The following is a 22188-nucleotide window of genomic DNA, read 5'->3' on the forward strand; positions in this document are numbered from 1 at the left end:
TTCTCTCCACTCGCGCCTCCGTGACTTCATCCTCTCCAACCACTCCGATCGAGGTGAGAATGTGCAATGAAGTTGACCTCACCTGCTTCTACTTTTTTATTCGGCCAGCATCCAACATCTCTGCGCTTGCAGACAATATCCAACTCTCTTCTATCATCCGCATTCTCCCACAGCCTGCACCTTGGCTCTCATATCCGTCGCTTGGGATGTAGTACACTTTCTTCTCAACCTGTGCATCTCGGTCCCCGTGCTCCTCACCCGCTATCTCCGCCTCGAGTTCCGCATCACGACCACCAATGCCACCTCCTTCAGCTTCACTACGTCCGTTTCCTTCCAAAGAGCAGAAGTGGTGGTTGAGGGGCCAGTTTCGGGATTTCTCCTTTAAGGATTCAGGCTTAAAAGGATCCCGTCTCGACGGATTCGGCCTATACAAGGGGAGATCTTCTGGTTCGACAGAGCGCGATCAAGTCTCGTTCTTGTCATTTCTTCCAGGTTTTTGGGGGGTGGTGATGGAGACTAGCTAGTAGTCAGCGGCCTTGCCGTGATGAGTTACGGAAGGAGGGATCCATACCCTCTTGCACAAGAAACATTTAAGACGTATATAAGGTATTGGAGGCAAGAGGAGGCCATGGAAAACGGGATGAAGTATGATCAGAACATGACGCTTATGCTATCAGGGCTATTTGCAGCATGTCTATTATGTACAGTAAAATTCGTATCACGTAGCTCGTGAGTCCCGCTCACGAGGCTCATTTCCCCCTGATTGCTCTCTAGGCGGTTCCGCGGAGTATTCCGGCGGCGGGGTTTCAGGAGGAAGGTGCGGAAGGGGTATTGGTGGAGGAGACGGGGTGGTGTCAACAGGAGACTCGGGGGGCGTTCCCCCGTTTTCTATAACACGGAGCTCGATTTCATCTGGTGGTTTGCCAGGCGACCCTGATGGCGAGTCGACTACCGCTTCTGAGGTTTTGGTAGCGGCGACCGGCGGCTCCTCGTCAACTGCGTATCGCCACTGGTTGTCGTCCCGCAGAAAAGTGCGAAAAGTGTATCGCTTTTTGAGCCGCTCTAAATGGGTTTGCCGTTGGGCGTTCGTCCAGCCATAAGTGCCGTCAAAGTCGTGAATCATGCGGCTATTGGCAATCCAAGGGATGACTGAGCCGATGGACCGCGGTATGCGAGGGCCCTTGAACCTGCCGCGTCGTGTGCCAAAGACAATCAGGACAACCACTGTGTCCAGTCCGATGACAATCATCGCGATAACGAGGGAAGAGATGGATGGTTCCATGCGCCACGCGCTTCGTACAATAGTCGCATTCTCTGCCACCGGGGGGTCTCGCAGAGGCAACAGATAAATCTCCCGCCAAAGAGAAAAGTAAGTGCCGTAGACCCATTGATAAACAGTTTGCGAGAGATTCATCAGGCGGTCGGGATCGAGGCGTGAGATATTTGCCACATCCCGCTTGTAGAGTAAAGAGACCAGGAATCCAGCCCAATCATACGACGAAACGTAAGTTGAGTGCTCAGTGTCCTCTCCGTAGAAGCTCTGCGGAATAGCAGCAAATACCTTATTGAACTGACCCAGACTGATGGTCGCATTGTCATACATATTACCAGACGTGATACTGGTGTCTGGTATCGCATAATTCTCGATGATTTGACCTTTCTGATCAAATGAGATGGAAAAGTTTCTTAGCATGAGCTGCGGCTCGCAGTGCAAAGCGACGGTGTTATTAGACGTAACCTCGGAGGTGGCGGTATAATTCCAGCGACCCACGACAACCACAGTTGAGGTCTGACAGACGTCATTCTCGTCGGTGGCCATCGGAGAGAAGAAGTTGATGGAGAGAGCATACCGGTCTTCAGGATCACGAGGCGGTGTCATTTTTACGGAGCATTCCCGGTCCGGCTCTTCCGTGGGGTGATAAATCCAATGAGGGCCGTCATCGAGCCAAAGTAAGTTGTCTTCAGTGGACAGGATCCGGCAATTGAGATCAGCTCCAACTCCCAGGGTAGTGGCACGGTACGAAGCTTCAGGGTCGGGTTCGTGAATTGCAATCGGAGCAAAAGAGTAATTCGTACTCGTCCACGGCAGTAATGGGACCCCACTCGTGATACTTGTCTGAATCAAATCGTATTCAGTAAAGTCTGCCGCAAAATCATTCTGTCGAAATACGGAATGGCTGTAGTTGGCGAAGAGAGTATCTGTCTCCGTGGCGGACTCGGTTAATTGCTGCGTAAATAGACCACCAGCAACCATGGTCAAGATTGTGTTGGCGATGCACGCAATCGAGACTAAGACCAGGAGTACATGCCGTTTTTTGGCCGCCTTCGGCAACACAGTCCATGGATTCTGGCATGAATAGTTCATGGTCAACGACATGCTAGCGCTAGCCATGCCACGTTGAAGGTGGACCCAGGGCTCCAGAATACTCAGATTTCGGTGGATGGATGTGCATAGGGCTGCAACGGCTGAAGCCACCACGGATGGAAGGAAGGAGAGGACGACTTGGAGGAAACTGGAACTCGACTGATTCAGGTGCTGAAACCCGCCGTCTTTAGCCAGCGAGGAAATCACCAAGCTCATCAACACAATAACCGCAGCAAGGAGGAGGAATTCGAGTAGGAATACCGGAATGATGAGGAAGTGAGGTCGGGGGTCAACGCGAGTGCGAGACTGATCTTCTAGCATAACTGGAGAGCCTGCGGTAATTAGCATAATGGGTTCCATTAGATCAGAAAAAAACTCACCATCAACAGTCACAATCTCGAGACGGCTTCCAAGAGGACTATGGTACCATTGTAATCGACAATCTTTCAGGAGGCGGCGAAGTTGACGAGTTGAGAACTGGTGAAAATCAAACCGTGGGTCGGCAAGAATATTGCTGATGCCAAAGACGTCGGTCAACATGCTGCACATCGCCCCAATAGACCCCGGGTCACTCTGAAGAATATTCGGTCGCTTATTGTAGTAACGCAGCATGATGAGGGTAAGGATAGTGCCAATGCCCAGAACTGCTTCCGCGCAGTGCACAACAGGCGAGACGGTTGCAAGAGCGACTTGACGCGTGGAACGAAAAGCATCGACGGTTGCCGGCGCCACATCAGGATTGAATAGACGGCCCATGGTGAGAATAAATGTTTGCTTGACTCCTCGGATGACTTTGGCAGTGAACTCATCTACACTCATAGTTTTTGATGTTTCCAGTACCAATACAGGCTCTAAATCGCCGACATATTGACTGATCACAGGTAACTCTGTCAAGGTACGTTCGCCGGTGGTATCGTTTGTCTGAATGAAGAGCATATCGCTGGTATACATTGCTCGGTGGGCGAGAAAGCTTTGAAAGGCATCGATATTGAATTGCTCTTGGGTGAGCTCTCTTGTGGTACCGTTGAATACCTTCGTACTAGTGATTGAGCTGTTTGCGTGCATGGTGACTTCTGCTTCGGCCTTGAAGTACTCGATATTGCAGGCGAACATGGTGGCTGACGAGGTCAACTCGCCTTCGACATTGTCGATAGAACTGTAACCAAGTGAGGTGGAGTTGACTGTCAGAAGTATACCATAGAGGTCGATGGAATCACAGCCGCCGGGGCTAAAACTTTTCTCCGCGCCGGTGAACGGGGTGTCGGACCACGTCGGTTCCCAGTAACGGGCCTGAAGAAAATCGGTATTGGGAAAAAGCACGTTGTCGTATGAAAAGTCCAATGTACACTGTTCGCCCAAGCCAGAGATCTCCAGCCCTTCCACATTCCAATATAGCCACGACTCTGTCTCATTGATGGTGACGGGGAAATTCGCATCGGTAAACAAGTCCTGACAGTCGAACTGAGTCCAGTAGATTGTTTGATTGAGTGTCCACACGGTTGTTTCGCGGCGGTCATCCATCGGAATCTGAACCGGTGCGACGGCATAGCTCCCCGAACGAGTCTGTTGGAGGTCCACGGTATCGGTAAAGTAAGCGTCGAAATTTGTCGCTTCACTATCCTCCTGAACGGCAAACCAGCGAGCTTGTGCAGGCAGATCTACCAACGCAGACCATATCTTCATCGGCTCGTTCGAAAGCTTGGTAACCTCACGGAGTTCCAGAAGGGCACTTTGCAGCGCGGGATGGAATATGCGAATGAGCAGCGTGACCAACGAGACGGACAGGACCAGCCAGTGCCGACGTTTTGCAGACGTTATCGGCGTGATGAAGCTTTGTCCGAAGTTATAGTTAATGAACAAGACGGTCGCCGGACAACCTTCCGGGCGGGACATTTGAAAGTAGGGCTCCAGACGCAATACATCAAAGTCGACAAAAGACCATAACGTGGCAAGAACAAGGGCGATGATGACGGGTATATAGTTGTACGCAAACGATTCGAAGTTCGTCAGGTCGTCGGTATCGGGAAAGAAGACGAGTCCACCATTTTTTTCACTATATTGGCGCAGGGCTTCGAGAACTACCAACATAAAGAGCATAATGCAGGCAATGAAGGAGAGGTAGGTTGGGCGCAAAGGAATCGGACGCCATCCCGGTGGATGTGTCGGTCGGGCATTTTGAGCAGAGCCGGGCTGGCGGGCGGCCCGGTAGCGATCTAGAAAGAGGGAGAAGTCAATGTCTGTTCAGGCAGAGGGCTTCCAGGCAGTCTGTACCTTTTATGTGCAACCAGACATTTGGCAGGGTACTTTGGCGGTCTCCAGACATCATCTGGTGGCATGCTCCGCTGGACGAACGATAACGGGGACCCTCCCCCAGGATTCACTCCGGTGTCTAATCCAAGGACGATAATATCATGGTAAATTCCGGCAAGAAGACGAAGACAACACCCGCATAACGCCTTGCAAGGATAATCCGGATGAAAAGAGCGCACCAGGCGATGAGAAAGGGCAGTTCAGACGGGGTTGAGGGGTGTGAGATGGTGACGGGCTCTCTTCGTCAGACTGTCAGAGGTCGAGTCTTTCAGGGATCGTGGCTGTGTCAGCTTGAAGCCTCAGGCCGTGCAGTTAGGTGCTCTGCCAAGGCTGGGCGCGGTCTCTTTGAAGCTAGCCTTGCTCTAGCATCGTTTTCATTGGCTCATTCTAACCTAATGCCCCTTGCCCTGAACCAATAAACACCCAGGTGACGAAGCCTTTAAATACAACGGCACGTAAATACCAGACTCCAGCCATGGCAGGAGCGGATATTAGCAGTGTAAGAATGGTTACTTGTGGTATTACACGTCACTGGCTTGTACGCTAACGCCACTTGCTCCATTAGGACCCTGACTTTTGAGTTGTAGACATCCGTGGCTCAGCACACTTGATAGTTGATACAGACCTACTGTTAGGAACGTCAGAAACAATTGATTGTGGACTAAGATTGATTCAAAGGAAGGGAGAGTAAACCGAGCTCTCCATCAATCTCACTGGCTCCCGTGGAGGTGTTACGCTATAATCAAAACAATATTGAACATGATTCTGCTCCTGAGATGAAAATATGAGAAACTAACTAGTTTGGAGTGTGTAGAGCAGCACTCGGTTGCTTTCGTATTGACGCCTAGGTCGTAGATGCGATAACCTGAGTTGATGATAAAGCATGAAAGGCTCGAGGTGTGTTTGGGGTCCGTGACTCCGCAGGTTAGTATGCATATATATCTTCGTACTACTACTAGGGAAACGTATCACTAAAAACCCTTGATTTAACCCCTGCCACAACATAACTCTATTATTCCACGTTCCAGTCAAGAGTAGTAGAACTTATATTCAAGCTAGAGAGCACAGATACCCTGAGATAAGGCATGAGATACACTAAGCGGCATGGCACGTGGTTCCTGCCTGCTGTGCGCCCGTCCCTCCAACACATCCACATCTGCCTTGCATGCTGCAACAACATGAGTTCACCATCTACGATAAACAACCATCGCGCTTGACTCCGATGACTCAAACTTCTAACTCTGAACCCAGTGTACGCTTTAACATAATCGATCCGTAACTGACGCTGAATCCGATGACACAAGAGCAAAGGATCGCTTGTGTGTGTCAGAGAATATCGTCACCCGCTGTTCTGCTGCAAGTACCGTCCTCGAAGGAGTGGGAGGAATGCGAAAGATCTCAAACGCGGGTGAAGGGTATGCGCTTTTTTCAGCGCACTCTTGCTTCTCTTCCCCATTTTACAGACCGCCACGGCGCAGGCCTTCCATGGCTCTCACCAAACGCAATTGACCGATAATCCTCTCCCGAGAACATTCCCGGAGTATTCCCTGCAATTTCGAGAACTCCGTATGTGTCCGCACGTTCTGATAAATTGGTCTCGAGAGGAAACCAGCTGCTCACGGAGTCAACGTGGTAAAAAACGTGGAAGGAGTGGCTGCATCTACCACGTGCGAGCGTTCTGGAATATGGAGTCAACGAAGATCTGGGGTGCTTCGACATTCGGACGTTCCATGGCAAATCGCTGGTCTTACCACCGCACACCGTGGAAGGGGCAAAGACGCAAGCTGATGCCCCATATGTCGCATGCAAGGCCGGTCAGATAATAATTGTTGCTGTGAGCCATACCTCAGGCTCAGGAACTAGCGGGTCGTTTGATGAACAACGCGACAAAAAGCTCCATCGCTCGAAGTCCAGATGTCCCTCACGAGGATCGCAACGATGGACTGAATAGGTCAAAGGACGAGCATTCTTGATGTTTTTGATTCACGGATGGGTGTCTCGAAATCAGTGAGATGATCTCACTTTGCAAAGTGGTCTGGAGATGAGAAGAGATGAAAAGCAATTCCAATTCTTCAGCCATGGACCGGAGTAATTTCCCGAAGCGGCACTCGGAAAGTGGCCGCCAGCCTCAATGCAGGGCCCAGTCCCGACGGCAGTTCAAGAATTAGCCATGGTCCCAGAATTCCAGATCGAACGGTGGGTTTGGCACGATGGACTAACTATGCCATATGGATACCCTGATTCAAGTTGTCAAGACAAGACGCCGTCGATCGAGCAGGTTTATCCTTTTCCTGCCGTTCACCGAGCCGGCGAGCCCTAAGCTTAGCTCCTTGTACGGGCGCTAACTAGTGACAGAGACGGGTGACCATCACCACCCCGCTGATGCTAGACCACCAGAAGGTTATTTCAAATGAGTCCTGCGACAGACTTTGTCAAGATTGATCTGTACTTACTGTCTGGTCAAGATGAGATGCTCCTCAACGCACAGCATTCCTCAGTTGGGGGAATGTTTTGGAAGGGAGGCCCGCGATCGCAACAACTACCCCTTTTGGAAAACGCGTTTGAGAAGCAGTGACAGGGGGGTTCCAGAGCACCCCCCAAGTCCATTCTTAATCGGCCTCCCCACTACAGCCAAGCTTCCTATTGGTGCTCTAGGAGGCCGCTTGAATTTAGCTCTCTTGCGGACGTGCGTTAGCTAATCCGGGCTTGTTTTGTGTCCGAGTCGACCGAGGACATGCACCCATTTCGCAACCAATGGCGAAATGAGGCGCGCACGTTGAGAAGAGATTCCGGATCTTCGTGCTCAAATCAACGGTTTTTCTCTCAGCTTTGCGACGGATTCCAAATCCTGTTTCCTCAACCAATGTATACACGTCCTGCGAAGGCGGGATCATCGTGGATCCATTTGGTGTGGACAAGGAGATTGACTCGGATGATCGCACTGATCGTACACTGAACTGTTCATCTCACCAGACCCCTGATACCTTAATGGGACTTTCCTCCATCAGTGATAACAATCCCCCCCGCTTGCAAGTGGCAGGTGACTCCGAGTCTATTGCTGCAGGAGGCGGTCTTTGCTTGCCTGCAGATCATGGTGGCCCTTGTTTCGTCTTTCTGCTAACTATGGAGTCACGGCCAGATTTTTGTCAACAGCCAGACTCCAGTGAGCCACTGTCTGCCCCGCAAACTTCAAAAGTGGAAACAGTTAAATTAGTGCCGAAAGATTTTGCCCTTATCTGGGTGATCTGAGACGGTCAATCTCTTAACTTGGACCGGGTGATACCACTTACGGTATGTCGACTGTTGGAACACCTCTCTCATAGGGCTAGACTGAGGCGAATTTGCACTGGATTGCGCTAAGGTTTTGAGTGGCCTGCTTTTGCTTCTTTTGACGTCAAATTTATATAACTTGGTCGCCGCATCTGCCAGGGCATCACCACGAGGCTCATCCGGCACTTAACATCTTGTTTCATCTGCCCCATTCCTCTTTTCTCAACCTGAGTTATCAAGGCAGCTAATCCTCGCATCAATACAGTGTCCATCCAGTTCACCTACAGTGACAGTGAGAGCACTGTCTGAATCTTTCAAGATGGCCTCGCTTTACGAATCTGACTATCGAAACTCGCCCTTCTTTGTCCAGCAAAGCCCTCATTATACCGAGACACCCCACACTCCACCGCCTTATTATATGCTACCGGGCGGAGGTTGTAATACAGGTTTGTGCAATGGATACTTTCGACTCGACCCTGCGCTGACGATGAAGAAGCAGTACCCTTCGCACCCTATTCTGCACAGAACGTCTTCTACAACTCATTACAGCATGTCCAAAGTGAATACGATGGCTTCGTTGACGGTGTCATTAGTGATGTCCTCATACGTGTCGGAGATGGATCTGCCTACTCATCACCGATTGAATACACACCACCATGCGAGCAAAAGTTCGTTCTACCAAGTCAATACCCCTTCCCACAAGGCGACAACCTTATGTGGGGGTCAGATGCCTCTTTTGGTCCTAATGGCTACCGGCCTAATTCTCCCCCAGAGGCACAGCTCGACCAAGAGTTGGTATACCTATACACAAAATCAATACAACCATTATCACACCGAACCCCAAGCCGCGCACCATCTCCAGTTCCCAAGCCGGAACCCGATACGATAACCCTCGAAAAGATAGAGCAACCCCTCCAGGAGCTGGCTGAGTTGGGCCATGGAGGTCTTCAGAAAATCACCGGCAAGAAACGGAGAAGACTACTCCACATCATCGCGGAACGAAACCGACGTCTTAACCAGAATAAAATGTATGAGGAGCTATACAGGATGGTCCCCGGGTTGGAAAACAGCTCACGGTCAACCAAGCGGGAAGTTCTCACGCGAACAGCGGACTTTCTTGAGGACCTCGTGGAGGAGAACAAGAGGCTCGCCGAGCAATTAAGGCAGCTTCCACCACGTCCATAGACGGACATTCTCAGTCGAATAATTGCAACGGGGTGCGATGAGATGGCTGAGCGTTCTTTTTCCCTATTGTGCTGGTCCACAACTGGAAGTTTACTTTGTATTTCTACGGCCGCAAAAAAGATACCACAGTTGAAATGAATTGCGTCTACCACAATATCTCTCCATTCTTTTGCACCGTCGTAATCGTATAACTTTCAATCCTGCCGAGGATTGTCTCTCCGTAGGGCATGTGGAACACGCCACTTGACGCCGCAACCCGCACGCAACGTGCTTGTCAAAAGTCAGACCCCTCATACCCCGAATCGGCCGAGTTAATCGACACTCGGGAGTTGTCGCAAGTACCCCTTGTCCACAGATTCATGATCTGGGATACTTCTGCCGATGCGGGGTGCACTAGGTTCAACCAGGAACCGGTCCCTGGACCTTACTTGCCATGCAGGATTTCTATCCCGCGTGCTGCCGCAAAATGCAGCTCACACGAGGGGTTGAAGCAGTTGTTAGAGTTTATTCACCCGTTAAAACCCCGCTCGCGACTCCTACGATATCCGTCTACAATGTTGTTTCTGCTTCTCACCCGTCTGTCAACCTTTGCAGATCGACAATTTCGGGAACCAGTCGTTTGGCTTGCGAGATGTTAGTTTTATGAGTTCCAATCACGTCTCTCTTTCCGCTGTTGCATACTTTTTGCGTTCATACATAACTTGTGCTAACATCTGGACGAGCAGGTACAGCCTCACATGGGGTCGATAAGGAGGCCCCTCGGTATGTATATGGAAGTTGGGCAGAAAGAGTATGAAATTGAATGGTCTTATGGACTGTCGAGTATCAGATCATGCGTGGAAACCATCATCCGTGATGTGCTGTGATCTCATTCCATCAACTCGGCGGTATTCTCCGAAGATCCGGGTGAAGTTACGAATAAAACAGCCATTCACAATCTGAAACGACTCGACTACGGACAAATATTATACCTGACGAGTCAACTTGATAGATCCATTATTCGACTGGTCAACAATCGCTGAATCATGGTGTGCAGCAGGCCCCAAGATATCCACGACCTTCTAATACGCAGCAAGCCAAGACAGCGCCAACGCCTCAGATCGCATGGATATCGTGAGACGCTCCATTCAGCCTTCTCTGCTATTATGAATTTAGTGTTGGGTTTTGCGATAAGCCCCTGGTTATTTCATGATGATTTAATCGCCAAGGGCCATCGCTGAAACGACTGAGCCTGCACCAACTTCTATTGGGACGCCAATTCCGAGAAATGGTCCCTTGATCGACAGACTTGCATCTTCGCATTCTCAGTGTGCTTGGTGAACGATAGGAATGATATCAGGTTGACTTCGTGCTGCGTCGTTGGAGCGACACAAACCTCACTTGTTTGTTCCTCCAACAACAGGCTTATAGAGCAATTATCAGTGATGCAACCAGCTCGAATCCATAGATAGAGCTTTATTCCCCAGTCAAAGTGGTGGCGGATGCTGTCGTTTCATCGTATGTCGTTCACTGCGTGAAGGTTTTGTTGACCGCGACGGGTGAAAAACATGGTTGGATGAGCTCTGGAGGGATTGTGCTCATACTTAGTTTGGCAATGTCCAGACGGCTGTTTTGGTTTAAGACAGACAGGATCTCGTCCAGACGCTCTTCAATATATATCGGTCAGTTGACAAATCTTTCATTCAATTCTGAATGAGTGAATGGATACGTCCAACTCCGTTGGCCCTCGCCACTGAACGACGGACGTCGAGCAGGGTGAGCGCCCTTATAGACAAGAGAGTTTCCATAAAAAGCACTGTAACAAGATTTCATGCCTCTTAGAGTGTCGGTGCATGGATCTGAAAAGGTCGAGTATGCCAGATGCCAGCGGATACAATATGGTTTTGTTAAAAGAAGCCAAGCTCTGCAGCATCTTCCTGCTCTGCCAGCTGCGCAGCCGCTATCTGCCTCTGGCGCCTTCGCTCCGCATACAGGCGCCGGAGACATCCTTCGCAAACATCCCCGTCTTTCATGCCGGTGATTAGTTTCTTTGCCAACCCACTTGGCTGATCCACGCGACACGCGACCCATGGCCAGATCGCCAGCTGCTCACGCGAGTCATAATACGCATTCCATGAACCATTCTCAACAAAGCGTGCACTGGGAACTCTGACCGAAGCCATCTCCAAAACCGAGGGAAGGTCACTGAGAAACGACGCATCCAGCTCCAGCTCTCGCAGGGCAGTACACTGTCGCAAAAGTGGCCAACACTGCGGCATCTCCTCCATATCAATCGGATCTTCATCAGGCGAATAACACGCAATCGACCGAATCATCTCCCGTTTCTCGGCCCCAACCGCCTCTAGAAAATCAAACAGTAACCGCCCGCTCTCAAACGCAAAAGTATTCTCTTTCCAGAAGATCGGCGCCGCCTCCTCGTAAACCCGCCGATTGATCAGCAACACACTGAGATTCTCCCGTCGCGCACACAGACAATCCACCCGCCGTAGATCAGGCACCTTCTCCATCCCGAACTCAATCTGCTTGTCCGCGTAGCAATGCTCGCATATGTACGGGTTCTTCTTCGGAAGCGCCCACTGGCTGCGTGTCGGGCAGTCGAAGATCCGGTCTATGTCGTACCGCTTCCACTCGAAGTTGTTGCATTCGGCGCACATTATCCGTGTGTTGTCTGTGCCCTTGAGTAGTCGGGACCAGGGGTTTACTAATGCCTCCCCGTCGCAGCCGTCGCGGTGGGCAAGGTCGAATTTGCACGGGCGGACGAGCAGGTGGCGGTAGATTTCCAGACGGATTTCAGTTGGGAGGGCAAAGAAGCTGTCGAAGAAGGGTGATGGCTGTTGTAGTGATGATGGAGGGGTAGCTGGTGCGTTGTGTTTTGATCGTGCTTTCTGGAGGTTCTTGTGCTTGGGTTTCTGGCGGAGGCGAGGCGGGATTTCCCGCGAGAAGGGGGTATGTTGGTGTAGCTCGGCAGGCATTGCTGGAGTATAGTCAGATTGGATGTAGGTTTGATGAAATAGAAGGATTGTTGATGAAGATGAGGTTTAAGAATGAATGATTGAGGCTGTCATGCTGTCATGCTCTCACAGGGCTGTGAGGTGGCGCAGCCAATCAACTGTGCTGTATGCAGCTACCCCCAAGCTGAGCCAATTGAGGTGGCTTAGTGACTCACTTCCCAGGCAGACATATGCGCCTCAGCTGGAAGTTGCAGCATAGCCTAGCTTTGTTCCTCTCCAATTTCCCCGCAGAGGTGGCTCCCTAAGCCGGTGTTCCCCCTTTGCCGTCTGCTATCATTATGAATTCCATTTCATACCGTTTTAGAGCCCCTTTACCTCTTCTTTGTTCTTTAAATACTGATAAGACTGGGCATAAATGCAATGAAGATAATCTGCAATCCGCATCATTGCTGAAAGTTGGATCTTGGACTTACCAAGAGTGGCATGTCATCGCGGTCTGAGAATATACAGAGCATACCACCTGAAACTACCCCATAGCAGTAACTAACTACTGTCAAAGAAAGATTGATAGATTCTGACGAATCAGCATTTATGAGCCATACAGAAATAAGAAAGAATGTAGGTTTCCTACCCAAGCAGCAGCAGGAAACGAAGCATATAGAAGGACAGAGCAAGGTATATCAAAGGAACCACTCCAGCACATCAGAGAAAAGCACCATCATTCTAGTCAAACCCAAGGCCGATAATACCAAAAACAGAGGTAGGCCCTCTACTCAAGACCAGCAACCTCCTTCTCCCTCTTCATCGCCTCCGCAACCTCCCCCTCATGCCTCCTCAACAAGTCCCCCAAATCCACACCCCGTTTCTCTGCATCCTCCACCTCCTCCAAATGCCTATCCAGAATTGAGTTCGTCTCCTCAATAACCTCCGCATGTCTCTTGGTAATTAACCCCTCAGCAAAGTTCTTATTGCCGTCATTACGGCAGCAGCTCTCCGGCGCGTTGTTCGCAACCTGCGACATCTCGTTGGGTCCGCACCGGCCCTTGCGGTTGTCGTGACGACAGGCATACCAGAGCCCGTTGACTTTGGCAGCGTTGACGGAGCCGGCGGGGCCACAGCCCCAGGTACCGCCGCACATGCAGGGGTTGTCACAGGGTTTGCCTTCGACGACGACGCAGCCGGTTGTGGTGGTGTAGAACATGGTGTTGTCGTCGTCGTTGAAGAAGGCGTAGTTGTAGCCGGGGCAGATGGCGGCCGTGAAGGGGAGGAGGGAGACCAGGGAGAGGGCGACTGAGAAACGCATGGCGATAGATGTTGTTGTTGTTGTATGGGTGGATCGCTGTATGTTTGGGATGGTATGAGGAGAAGTAGGAGTTGCGTGATGGGGTTTGAACACTGGGACAAGCTCGCCTTTTATATCTTTGAGATCGTACAGCAAGGTAGCATTGCCATTGCTGTTGCTGTACATCATTGGTGATAAGTATAGTACCTGTCTCAAACGAAGTCCGTCCAGTGGCGCCGAGAAATCAGGAGCACACGATCGACAGTCAGGCAAGCCGCAATCAGGTACGTGTACCCTGCACCGCCAGTACGGCGAGGGCTGTCCAGGGTTTATCCTTCATACTCTGGAAGAGATTTTCAGCTCGACTGAAGATGATCGGCGGCCAATCAACCATTCTCGGGTGTTGTCAGGGTCTGTTGCTGTTTTTAGGCTCGCAAGCTTTCTTGGCCTCGCAAGCATGGCCATCCTCTTGAAGGCGCCGCAAAATGTGCCATGCCGGCAGAAAAAGTCGAATGGTACGTTGTTGCACGGGGTAATAGTAAGTCGCGTATAGCAGTCAACTTGAATAGAGGAAGAACCAACCAAAAGCTGACCAAACTATAAATGGACCCAAAGCATCTACAGCTACTAACACCGGATCTTCTTTCCCTGCATAGTAACCTCCTTGACACGCGTGACCCTCTCATATCCACACAAGCCACTGACCATTCCAATCTCCCGATCGTTCCTACAAACAGGGAGGTCCGAGTCCATTTCACTATCAGCCATAAAGATATCACCAGACTCTTCTTCCTGTGTTGCCTTTTCGAACAACATGGTAGCCACTGATGCGATGGACCCGGCTTTCTGGATGTAGGTTCGAGTATTCGGTGGCCGCTCCCTCGCCTCTCGGATATAAAGCAAGACATTTTCCTCTGTCGGCAGCCGTGCATCTCTAAGACAGTCTGCAATGTACTTCCAGAGCATGCAAAAGCCAGTCCTCAAGTCTTTGCGGGTTGTTAGGCGCTGCCTAACTTCTTTCGGGAGGTAGTCGAAGAGGTCTTCATTCTCTCTATACCAACACTCCCCCTCCAGATCATCTCCAAACGTGTATATATAATCAAACGTAAATTCAGCATGGCCCAGGAGCATGTCCTGCATCCGCGGGCTGAGAAAGCCACCAATGCACCTCCCACAGGTGCAGCCAAACTTGAGACGATCCTTCTCGTCTTTTGATACCTTCTCGAGGTTGATCCCTTTGAGAAGAGCGAGGCAGGAGACCTTAGAGTCACCGTATCCGGTAAATCGGTCAGAAATGTCTTCTCTGCGGTGCAAAACTTGCTTGACTCCCCTTGCAAGCTCCATTGATGCCTCGAGGGCATCAAGAGGGGTGTTTCCCTGTGCATTTCGACAGCAGAGCAGGCTGGTTTTTCTTTCTCAAAGCCATTGGGTACTCCTTGGTTTGAAGGTAGTTGCTGTGAGATGAAGCAAGGTATTACCTTCCTCGTCTGCGGCTTCCCACTTTGCATCATCCGCATTGGCGTCGCCGAGAATCCTTTCTAGGCGGGCTAAGCACTCAGTGTCCTCGATATCAGGGACATCTTTGAGAAGAGCATCAACTTCGGGTGCGAAGATAGTTCTCTGCCAGATGGGCATGTCAAAGTCTTTCCCAGATGTTATATGGTGACTCGGGTGGTTCTTGTCGGGAGAATACGCCAGCCAGTATGATGAACCAACCCTGCGGAATCCCGACGCCCTACAAAAGGCAAGAACAGACTGGTTGAGTGCCTGCCTCACTTCGTCCATATTGATGGTACTCCCGCCAGAGACTTCAGACTTGACCTCACTCTCGAGAGCCACTGGATAGATCATCGCAACGAACTCTTCACTCTTCTGAGACGCTAAATCCAAGAGTGCTCGGATAATCTTGGACCCTATGCCTGGTCGTCGATAGTCCGAAAATACAGTCACCTGCTCAATAAGCAGGATATCACCATGGCTCAATTCGCACCCCAAACTTCAGATCCTCGGTGTACTGGATGCTGTCTAAACTTCGATTGGAGGCGGCCATATCGATCGAAAAGGTCGAACGCCAGCTCAGCTGTCTCAGGTTCTGGTTCCTCCATTTCACCCCAGAATATTTCACTGATACGGTTTCTTCGGATTAGGAAGGCTTTACAGTCGGCGACGTGCAGCTTCTTCGGAGGTGAGTGGCTACTCTGAGATACATGGTATTCAACCCTACCATCGATCTGCTCAAGCCAGTCGAATTCGCCCTGGGGGTCCATATAATATTTCCAATCGGGTATGAGTGATCCAAGGTCAAAGAGAGCATCGTCTGGATCCAAGCCAAGATCATAAAGCCTGTCTTTAATAATATCCTCATCTAAATCCTCCGGAAGTGCCATGGAAAGTGTATAGTTTGGCGATGGCTCGGCGGTCGACTGGCGAGGATCGAATCGCCGCGCCTTTGTTGGGGACCATAGCTTCAAATTGATCCTTAATTGTGGAGGAATAGCAATCGGTCGGTGTATATCCTCTCCCCTGCCTCTATTCATTATATCTGGACTGTTGTTACCCCTCTTTCGTTTGACGCCTCTCTTGGGCCTCGGTTGAGGCATGTTATAGAAAGCTGATGAATTACGACAGTGAGCTGATATCGGAAGTAATCCTGGAACTTCTCTGCCTTGAAGTCAAGAAACAACCAAGAAATTCAGGGGGGCAGCGCTGCCTTTATACCTTGTCGTGTTCTAAGAATAGAATATCGACTAGGGTTGTTGTTGGCTGGTATTTTGCGGCACAGCAGGTGAAACAACAAATCCAACAGCAAAAACGCCTTGTTTAGGCTGCACCACTCAAGTCAGCCTTGAAGCCTAAAGGTCGTGGAACCGCTTTTTTCTCATAAGAACCGTAACAGCCCCCGAGTTTTGTGAAGACGACCCATTATACATCCAACCACATCTTCATCCTTACTCACCCATACTCACCCAGTAGGAAGGACGCCAGAATGGAGGAGATATTCTCTCCTGATCCAGACAGGGAGATTAAAATTGACAAGTTCCGTCGGGATATCCTAGATCAAACAATACTTAGTTTCCTGCCTTATCGACAGGATGACTTTCTCCAACTCTATTCCAGGCTCCCCGGCGACTCCAATATGAACATTCGAGACAGAATCAAGCTAATCTCAGATAATTACGAAAGGAAACTTATTAGACGTGTCCAAACCCTTGTGCAGCATTCCAGACAGACCCTCATCGACGGTGCGTCGGAGTTCAACTGGGAGGCAGATGCCTGGAGGAATGTCTTTGGGAGAATAAGGGATGATGAGCGGTTACGCGTGTAAGTTTCCATTTTCCGCTCACAAAATCCCAAGAGAAGTGAAGTTTTCTCGCGGTAAGATAGACATGCACGCACTAGGTACTCAGACAGTCCTCCACGCTAGGGATAAACGCGAACATAACTACAAAGCAACAATTCTCAATTCCCCAAGCACCATCTCAGCTCAGGGAAAGTCATTCATGGGTAAACGCATTCCAGACATAACCTTCGGACTCGCCTCATATAGTCTCGGCGAGGACAAAGATGAAGGCGTGGATGGCTGAGAGCGGCGCATCCAGGGCAGCCTCCATAGCCGAATTCTAGACCTAACCATGTACACCGACGACACCGAAGCCCTAACCGTAGATGGGAAATGGGGGGAGTCTATCATCCTCTTCCCCTTCGCCGTGTATGAAGCGAAATGAGACACGAATTCTGAGACTGAGGTCAAGATCCAGCTAAAGCTGGCAGTGAATGCCTACCTCGGGATGTTGGACAGGCTTGTTCGTCAGCCTGGCGGCGAGGGCGAGTATCAGTCAGCGGATAGCTCCGTTTTCCCGATCTTTGGGCTCACGTCTAGTGGGAGTCAGTGGTGTGTATACGTGGCTTATTTGCCGAATTGTGTGAAGGAGGGTCTTGGTGATGATGATCCCCTCTGTGATGAGCACAGCGTGAGTGACAACCCGGTGTTACGGCTTAAGAGAGAAAGGCTTACACCTTCTCGTAGCATATGAAGTTGATCTGGTGGGGAAATGTTTTCCACGCCCGCGACGCGGGGGAGCTTTTAGATATCGTGGACCAAATCCACGAGTATGCTGTCACCACCCATCGTGCGTTCGTAGCGAGGCATCTTGAGACGTGGGCAAAGTATAGAGCTGTTCAGCGTCTATCACAGGCTCGAAATGGCATGGATACTCCAGATCTGTCGAGTTCGGAGGATGAGACAGATGGGTGGTGGGCCCAGATAAAGAAGAACAGTGAAACCGTTCGGAAGCTGTTAAGAAACAAGAGGAAAGACGGCGAAATACTGACTGACGATGATCTGGTACGCGCGAAACTCGAAGAGAGGCTCAAGCCAAAAACTGAGGAAGAGACCACGTTTGGTATGACGAGGGCATACTGCTGGGGATACTTTGCTTGAAGAGTGTTTTCTATTTTTATAAAACCGCCAGACCAGACTGAATAACAGGTTGAGTTGAGATACTCATGTAGGATTCTATAAGTACTCATAGCGGAATCCAACCAAGCCCTGAAGACTCAAAATGTACTCCCACCTTGTTGGAGCTTCCCACAGAACCCTCAGGAGCTAAATGACTCCCGCCTCGACAGGTACCACAATCCTCACCCTCTTTCCTATACCTACTCCACGCCCTCGATTCAGTAGCAGCGGGTCTGTAGTGAGTCAGCAGAGCAACAAAGAACACGGATAGAAGGTATGGCCTACGCAGCACACGAGGAAAGACCCAGCGCCGTCACACTTGACTTTTCCACTAGAAAGATATGAGCGATGCACCGAAGGTACATGGGCAGATACTTACTGGTTGGCGCAGGTGTCAGGGGAGCGGACCTCCTGTATCGTTATCAGCACACTCTATCATATCCAAGAGCGGACTATGAGGTAGAATTACCTCGCAACTGGCACCCTGCTGTCTGGTTTCAAGCGAGGGTGCGGCAACGGCCACGGCAAGGAAGGTAGTGAAGATGGCAAGAACGCGCATATTGGATATAGTTACTCGATTGAGGTAGATAATGGTTTAATTTAGCTTTGATGGTGCGATACTGAAGAAGAATGAGAAATCCGCGGAGACTGGGGAGTATTTATGTCCTCGATGTCTATACTCTGTGCCGTTCTAGATTTCCTGATCGAGGTACTTGGTGCGCTCGATGCAACAGCTGCTGCGGTTAACATTCCTGAAGCAACTCGGTGGAGCTCCGAGCCAATTCCATATCCATGATCCCCTCTCTGGGTTGTCAACAGCCTACCATGCAGTATGCGCACAGGCAACGGCTCGCAACCAAACCGCGATGATCTCCGTCAGCCGTCGGGGGGCTTCACTTGGCAACTCTTGGCCTGGACGCCTTGCGGGTCGCTCAGCCATTTATCGGCAGCTTACTCCTGGGCTACGGCGATCGTGAGAAGTGCCGAGCCAGTCTGAGAGCGCATGTGGATTCTAAGATGGAGAAACCGGTGATCATCGCGGCTATGCAGCCTGGCGATGAGGGGGCGGGCATTCGGCACAGATTTGGCAGTCCACTGCGCTCACCTCAGCGGAGTATGATTGGCATGGACGCAGAATATAGGGTGAATTTGCTTTCGGTCTTGTCAGTGTGACGTGAAAGTAAGGGCCGAGCTGGTAAATGGCTTACGGAGAATCGTTTAGGTACCTAACCTACCTCGTGTCTCGGACCTAACCATATCGGGAAAGACATTGCGAAAGCCCAGCCCGAGCTGGAGGGCTCATCTGACACATGTAGGAGTCTCTTGCTGGGCAGACTGAAGACGGACGAGGAAGAAGTGTTGAATGTAACGAATAGTGCAAATACTCATTATTGTGAGTTGGAGCATCTCTGATCGTATATCCAGGGCTGAATGTAGGTGTGAGTGTCGTTATTCCCAAGGGACGGAGGCATTATTGAGTTGATTGTGTAAACCTCGAAGCAAAGTCGGGATCTTGACTGGCACGCTCGGGACGGTTAACGTCCTTATGAGCGCTTTGTGTCGTCGGTGTTAAAAACAGGTGCTCCAGCGAATCAGAAACGTGATCAGTCCGAAACAGGCCCCTAGATCGGGGTCGTCCGCTGCCGTCTCGAATTGCTGGTGGACTATCAGCACGGTCCAACGTCGCTTTCGCATTTTCTATCCCTCTACCAATCATCTCTAGCACTGTCTCAGATCGTAGAGCCTTTCCGACCATATCAACAATCTTCTCGTGCCAACTAAAGAGTTGTTGCTCGTCACCAGCGTCTTCAAGGCAAAGGTCCAGTGTGTCAAAGATTTTCTGGAGGTCTTCCTCGTGGCTTGCAAGCGGGTTGTCTGAGACGGGCTTTTTATCTAACGTTTCCAGCTCAAAGGCTTCTGTATGAGTACCTTCGGTACAATCGATACCGCGGCTGAGGGCAGGATTTCGCATGACTGTGCCCATCAGGTTCAGATTGGAGACAGTACTAGTGATACGGTCGTATAGATCGTACATCTCGTCTTCATCGTCACTTGCATTGCTGGCCTCCCTCTCAGCATTCTTCCCTTTGCAATCCCCGTTGAGGAGCTGTTCGGCGCTAATCAGAATCTCGTCTAATCTGGTGAGTAGTTTTATTACGTGTGTTGTGTGTTCAGCAGCGCGAAAAAGTCGGTCGTCCAAGACAGAGTCGCTGTCCTGATCCACGCAAACACTTGCTGCCCAGACGCGGAGACGTCCAAGTTCATCTTCCCAAGCCTGGGGTGGGCGCTCGTCTGCGATAGCGGCCAGGTCTTGATGAACTGTAACGCATTGGAGCCGGTGCAGGCATGTCTGTAGTAGAACGCGAACTGTATCCATCGCTGTCTGACCAGATTTGAAACGCACAATTTGGGAGGTCGTCGGTGTAAAGAGGATGAAGGTGATGCAGCGAGCCTTCTGATGATCATGTGAGAAACCCCTCTTTGATCCCTGTTCAAACATGGGTGACCGATTGGCTACTGATATTGTTGCTTTTGCTGGCGAGGCAGAAGTCTGGGCATGAGTTGGAACGTCAGATATTCCTTTCTCAATATGAATCGTCTTCCCAACGCATACCTCAACCGAAATGGCGTCTGGATTGGAGGTGGTAGGAGTTAGCATCGCTGTCCTAGCACTTGTGGTCAATCAGCTTGATAACTATGCACAAGGTTTCCACAAGCTTGGTTTATGGAAGAACGCCAAGGGGGTGTTGACGGATCTAGCATTGGGCCTTGCAACCCAAGAACGAATCTTTATTAACCATATTGAACATGCCCTCGAGTCCACCACTCTTGACACACGCCAGATATCACAGCTTGTCAAGGTCCCGGTTGGTGGTGGGTGGAATGATCCAGACCTGAAGAGAAGGCTCCAATCCACATTCGAAAAACAGTATGAGGTGTTCATAAGGAATGTGCGGTATATTTACAAATGCCTCCGAGAGCTGTCTGCGGCTTTGAAGATTGATATCAGAACTGATGTCTACGTGAGTGCAAAAGAATCTGCCCGCAAGACTGGCAAGGACTGACGGCTTACAGGCGCTGTCAGAAGAAGGAAAGAAGCAGGCGAAAACTCAGGTTCGGACTTGGAGAATTATATTTGTGTCGGTTTACACGGATCAACTGGCCAAAATCAATAGTGCCAATGGCATTCTCGGAACTCTCGTAGAGCAATCGACAAGGCGATCCGGGATGAGGAGAGTCATGAGATGGGGTCAAACCCTGTCAAGGCTTCGCGAGGCACGTAAACACGCTGACGGTGTTTATAAGGCCGTGACAACCGGTGGGTACTGGGGCTGTAAATGCAGCGACCAACACCGTGCTCATTTGAAGCTTTTCCCTCACCCGATTAATTTTGAGGGCACAATCGTGAAGCAAGAATGCGTATTGACATTACTCCTGTCTGGGACAAACGTGGTAGACGCGGACAATCCATGGAGATCAAGGGAGGTCGACTTCGTTGGGTTTAATAGGGGCGTAGCCGAGACTGCCAGGGCAAGTGGCATGTCATCCAGACAGAAAAGTGCTGGCGATAACATGGACAGCCCCATATCGGATATGTGTTCCTCCCTCGCTGGGATCCAGGACGTGACGAAGACACAGGTCATTGGATACCTCCCTGGACTAAATGCCGAGAGTCGATATGTCATGCGCACGATGGAGCTGTCGCAGCGGGCAATTCCACAGAAGTCGTTGCGTGAAAAGCTTTCTCAAACGAGCGGCCGGGACCGCCTCCGGATTGCAACAGGGCTCGCATGCGCGGTGATGCAGCTGCATGGCAACTGGCTAATACCTTTCTGGGACTCTTGGGATCTGAATGTCACTTTTGCGAGTGACGGCCCCTATCCGACTATAAACGGTCTATACTACACCTATCCGTTCTCATTGCGATCGGCTCAACAAGACCACACTGCTAGTTCTCTGCTTTCCTTGCCGCAAATCCGGAACCATATCCTCTTTCCACTTGCACTGGTGTTGATCGAGCTCTCACTGCGCAAGACAGTTCGTGAGTTGCAGATTCCTCAAGATTTCGCAAGTGATAGCATAGTCACAGAGTTCAACACGGCATCCAGAGTTCTCAGCAGAGTATACGCTGAGAATGGGGAGGGATATGGGAATGTGGTCCATAGCTGCCTGTTCTGGTCAGGAATGGAACCGGTGGATTTCGGCGACGTCGAGTTCGAGAAACGAGTGTTTGAGGCTGTGGTCTGCCCCCTTCTGCAGGACTTGAGTTATTTTGAAGGGCGGAGGGAGCTGAGTTTCAAGTAGAGGAAATGGACGCCGCGGGAGAACAGCTCCTGTCACATAGTCTAGAAAATGCACTGGCCAT

The 22188-nt window shown here is 50.6% G+C and overlaps 11 protein-coding genes across 11 annotated transcripts; 4 read left to right on the forward strand and 7 right to left on the reverse strand.

Moving 5' to 3' along the window:
* Positions 1–718: 718 nt before the first annotated feature.
* BJY04DRAFT_217201 (DUF3433 domain-containing protein) lies at positions 719–4688 on the reverse strand (the record flags this gene model as incomplete). Its single annotated transcript, XM_073715974.1, has 3 exons — positions 719–2697; positions 2746–4578; positions 4637–4688. The coding sequence occupies 3 exons, from the start codon at positions 4686–4688 to the stop codon at positions 719–721; spliced, it is 3864 nt and encodes a 1287-aa protein (XP_073572524.1).
* Positions 4689–8129: 3441 nt separating this feature from the next.
* BJY04DRAFT_38976 (uncharacterized protein) lies at positions 8130–9295 on the forward strand. The gene is made up of 2 exons (XM_073720273.1): positions 8130–8391; positions 8442–9295. The coding sequence occupies exons 1-2, from the start codon at positions 8265–8267 to the stop codon at positions 9128–9130; spliced, it is 816 nt and encodes a 271-aa protein (XP_073572525.1). The 5' UTR covers positions 8130–8264; the 3' UTR covers positions 9131–9295.
* Positions 9296–10683: 1388 nt separating this feature from the next.
* Positions 10684–12190, reverse strand: BJY04DRAFT_38839 (uncharacterized protein). Its single transcript, XM_073720270.1, has one exon. The coding sequence runs from the start codon at positions 12100–12102 to the stop codon at positions 11017–11019; it is 1086 nt and encodes a 361-aa protein (XP_073572526.1). The 5' UTR covers positions 12103–12190; the 3' UTR covers positions 10684–11016.
* A 660-nt stretch (positions 12191–12850) lies between these two features.
* On the reverse strand, positions 12851–13384 carry BJY04DRAFT_217204 (uncharacterized protein; the record flags this gene model as incomplete). The annotated part of the gene is made up of 1 exon (XM_073715975.1): positions 12851–13384. One exon carries the CDS (start codon positions 13382–13384, stop codon positions 12851–12853), a length of 534 nt encoding a protein of 177 aa, XP_073572527.1.
* Positions 13385–13771: 387 nt separating this feature from the next.
* Positions 13772–15112, reverse strand: BJY04DRAFT_38921 (uncharacterized protein). The gene has a single exon (XM_073720272.1). The coding sequence runs from the start codon at positions 14705–14707 to the stop codon at positions 13991–13993; it is 717 nt and encodes a 238-aa protein (XP_073572528.1). The 5' UTR covers positions 14708–15112; the 3' UTR covers positions 13772–13990.
* On the reverse strand, positions 14780–15750 carry BJY04DRAFT_217206 (uncharacterized protein; the record flags this gene model as incomplete). Its single annotated transcript, XM_073715976.1, has 2 exons — positions 14780–15313; positions 15379–15750. 2 exons carry the CDS (start codon positions 15748–15750, stop codon positions 14780–14782), a joined length of 906 nt encoding a protein of 301 aa, XP_073572529.1.
* A 406-nt stretch (positions 15751–16156) lies between these two features.
* On the forward strand, positions 16157–17049 carry BJY04DRAFT_38910 (uncharacterized protein). Its single transcript, XM_073720271.1, has 2 exons — positions 16157–16684; positions 16788–17049. Exons 1-2 carry the CDS (start codon positions 16350–16352, stop codon positions 16945–16947), a joined length of 495 nt encoding a protein of 164 aa, XP_073572530.1. The 5' UTR covers positions 16157–16349; the 3' UTR covers positions 16948–17049.
* On the forward strand, positions 16996–17804 carry BJY04DRAFT_217207 (uncharacterized protein; the record flags this gene model as incomplete). Its single annotated transcript, XM_073715977.1, has 3 exons — positions 16996–17070; positions 17122–17334; positions 17391–17804. 3 exons carry the CDS (start codon positions 16996–16998, stop codon positions 17802–17804), a joined length of 702 nt encoding a protein of 233 aa, XP_073572531.1.
* A 236-nt stretch (positions 17805–18040) lies between these two features.
* Positions 18041–18381, reverse strand: BJY04DRAFT_217208 (uncharacterized protein; the record flags this gene model as incomplete). The annotated part of the gene is made up of 4 exons (XM_073715978.1): positions 18041–18055; positions 18108–18153; positions 18202–18233; positions 18292–18381. 4 exons carry the CDS (start codon positions 18379–18381, stop codon positions 18041–18043), a joined length of 183 nt encoding a protein of 60 aa, XP_073572532.1.
* A 912-nt stretch (positions 18382–19293) lies between these two features.
* Positions 19294–20199, reverse strand: BJY04DRAFT_217209 (uncharacterized protein; the record flags this gene model as incomplete). Its single annotated transcript, XM_073715979.1, has 1 exon — positions 19294–20199. The coding sequence occupies one exon, from the start codon at positions 20197–20199 to the stop codon at positions 19294–19296; it is 906 nt and encodes a 301-aa protein (XP_073572533.1).
* Positions 20200–20446: 247 nt separating this feature from the next.
* On the forward strand, positions 20447–22127 carry BJY04DRAFT_217210 (uncharacterized protein; the record flags this gene model as incomplete). The annotated part of the gene is made up of 2 exons (XM_073715980.1): positions 20447–20845; positions 20898–22127. 2 exons carry the CDS (start codon positions 20447–20449, stop codon positions 22125–22127), a joined length of 1629 nt encoding a protein of 542 aa, XP_073572534.1.
* Positions 22128–22188: the final 61 nt, after the last annotated feature.

Source organism: Aspergillus karnatakaensis, assembly GCF_047715665.1.
Source record: "Aspergillus karnatakaensis strain CBS 102800 unplaced genomic scaffold BJY04scaffold_18, whole genome shotgun sequence".
In the NCBI taxonomy this organism is placed as follows: Eukaryota; Fungi; Ascomycota; class Eurotiomycetes; order Eurotiales; family Aspergillaceae; genus Aspergillus; species Aspergillus karnatakaensis.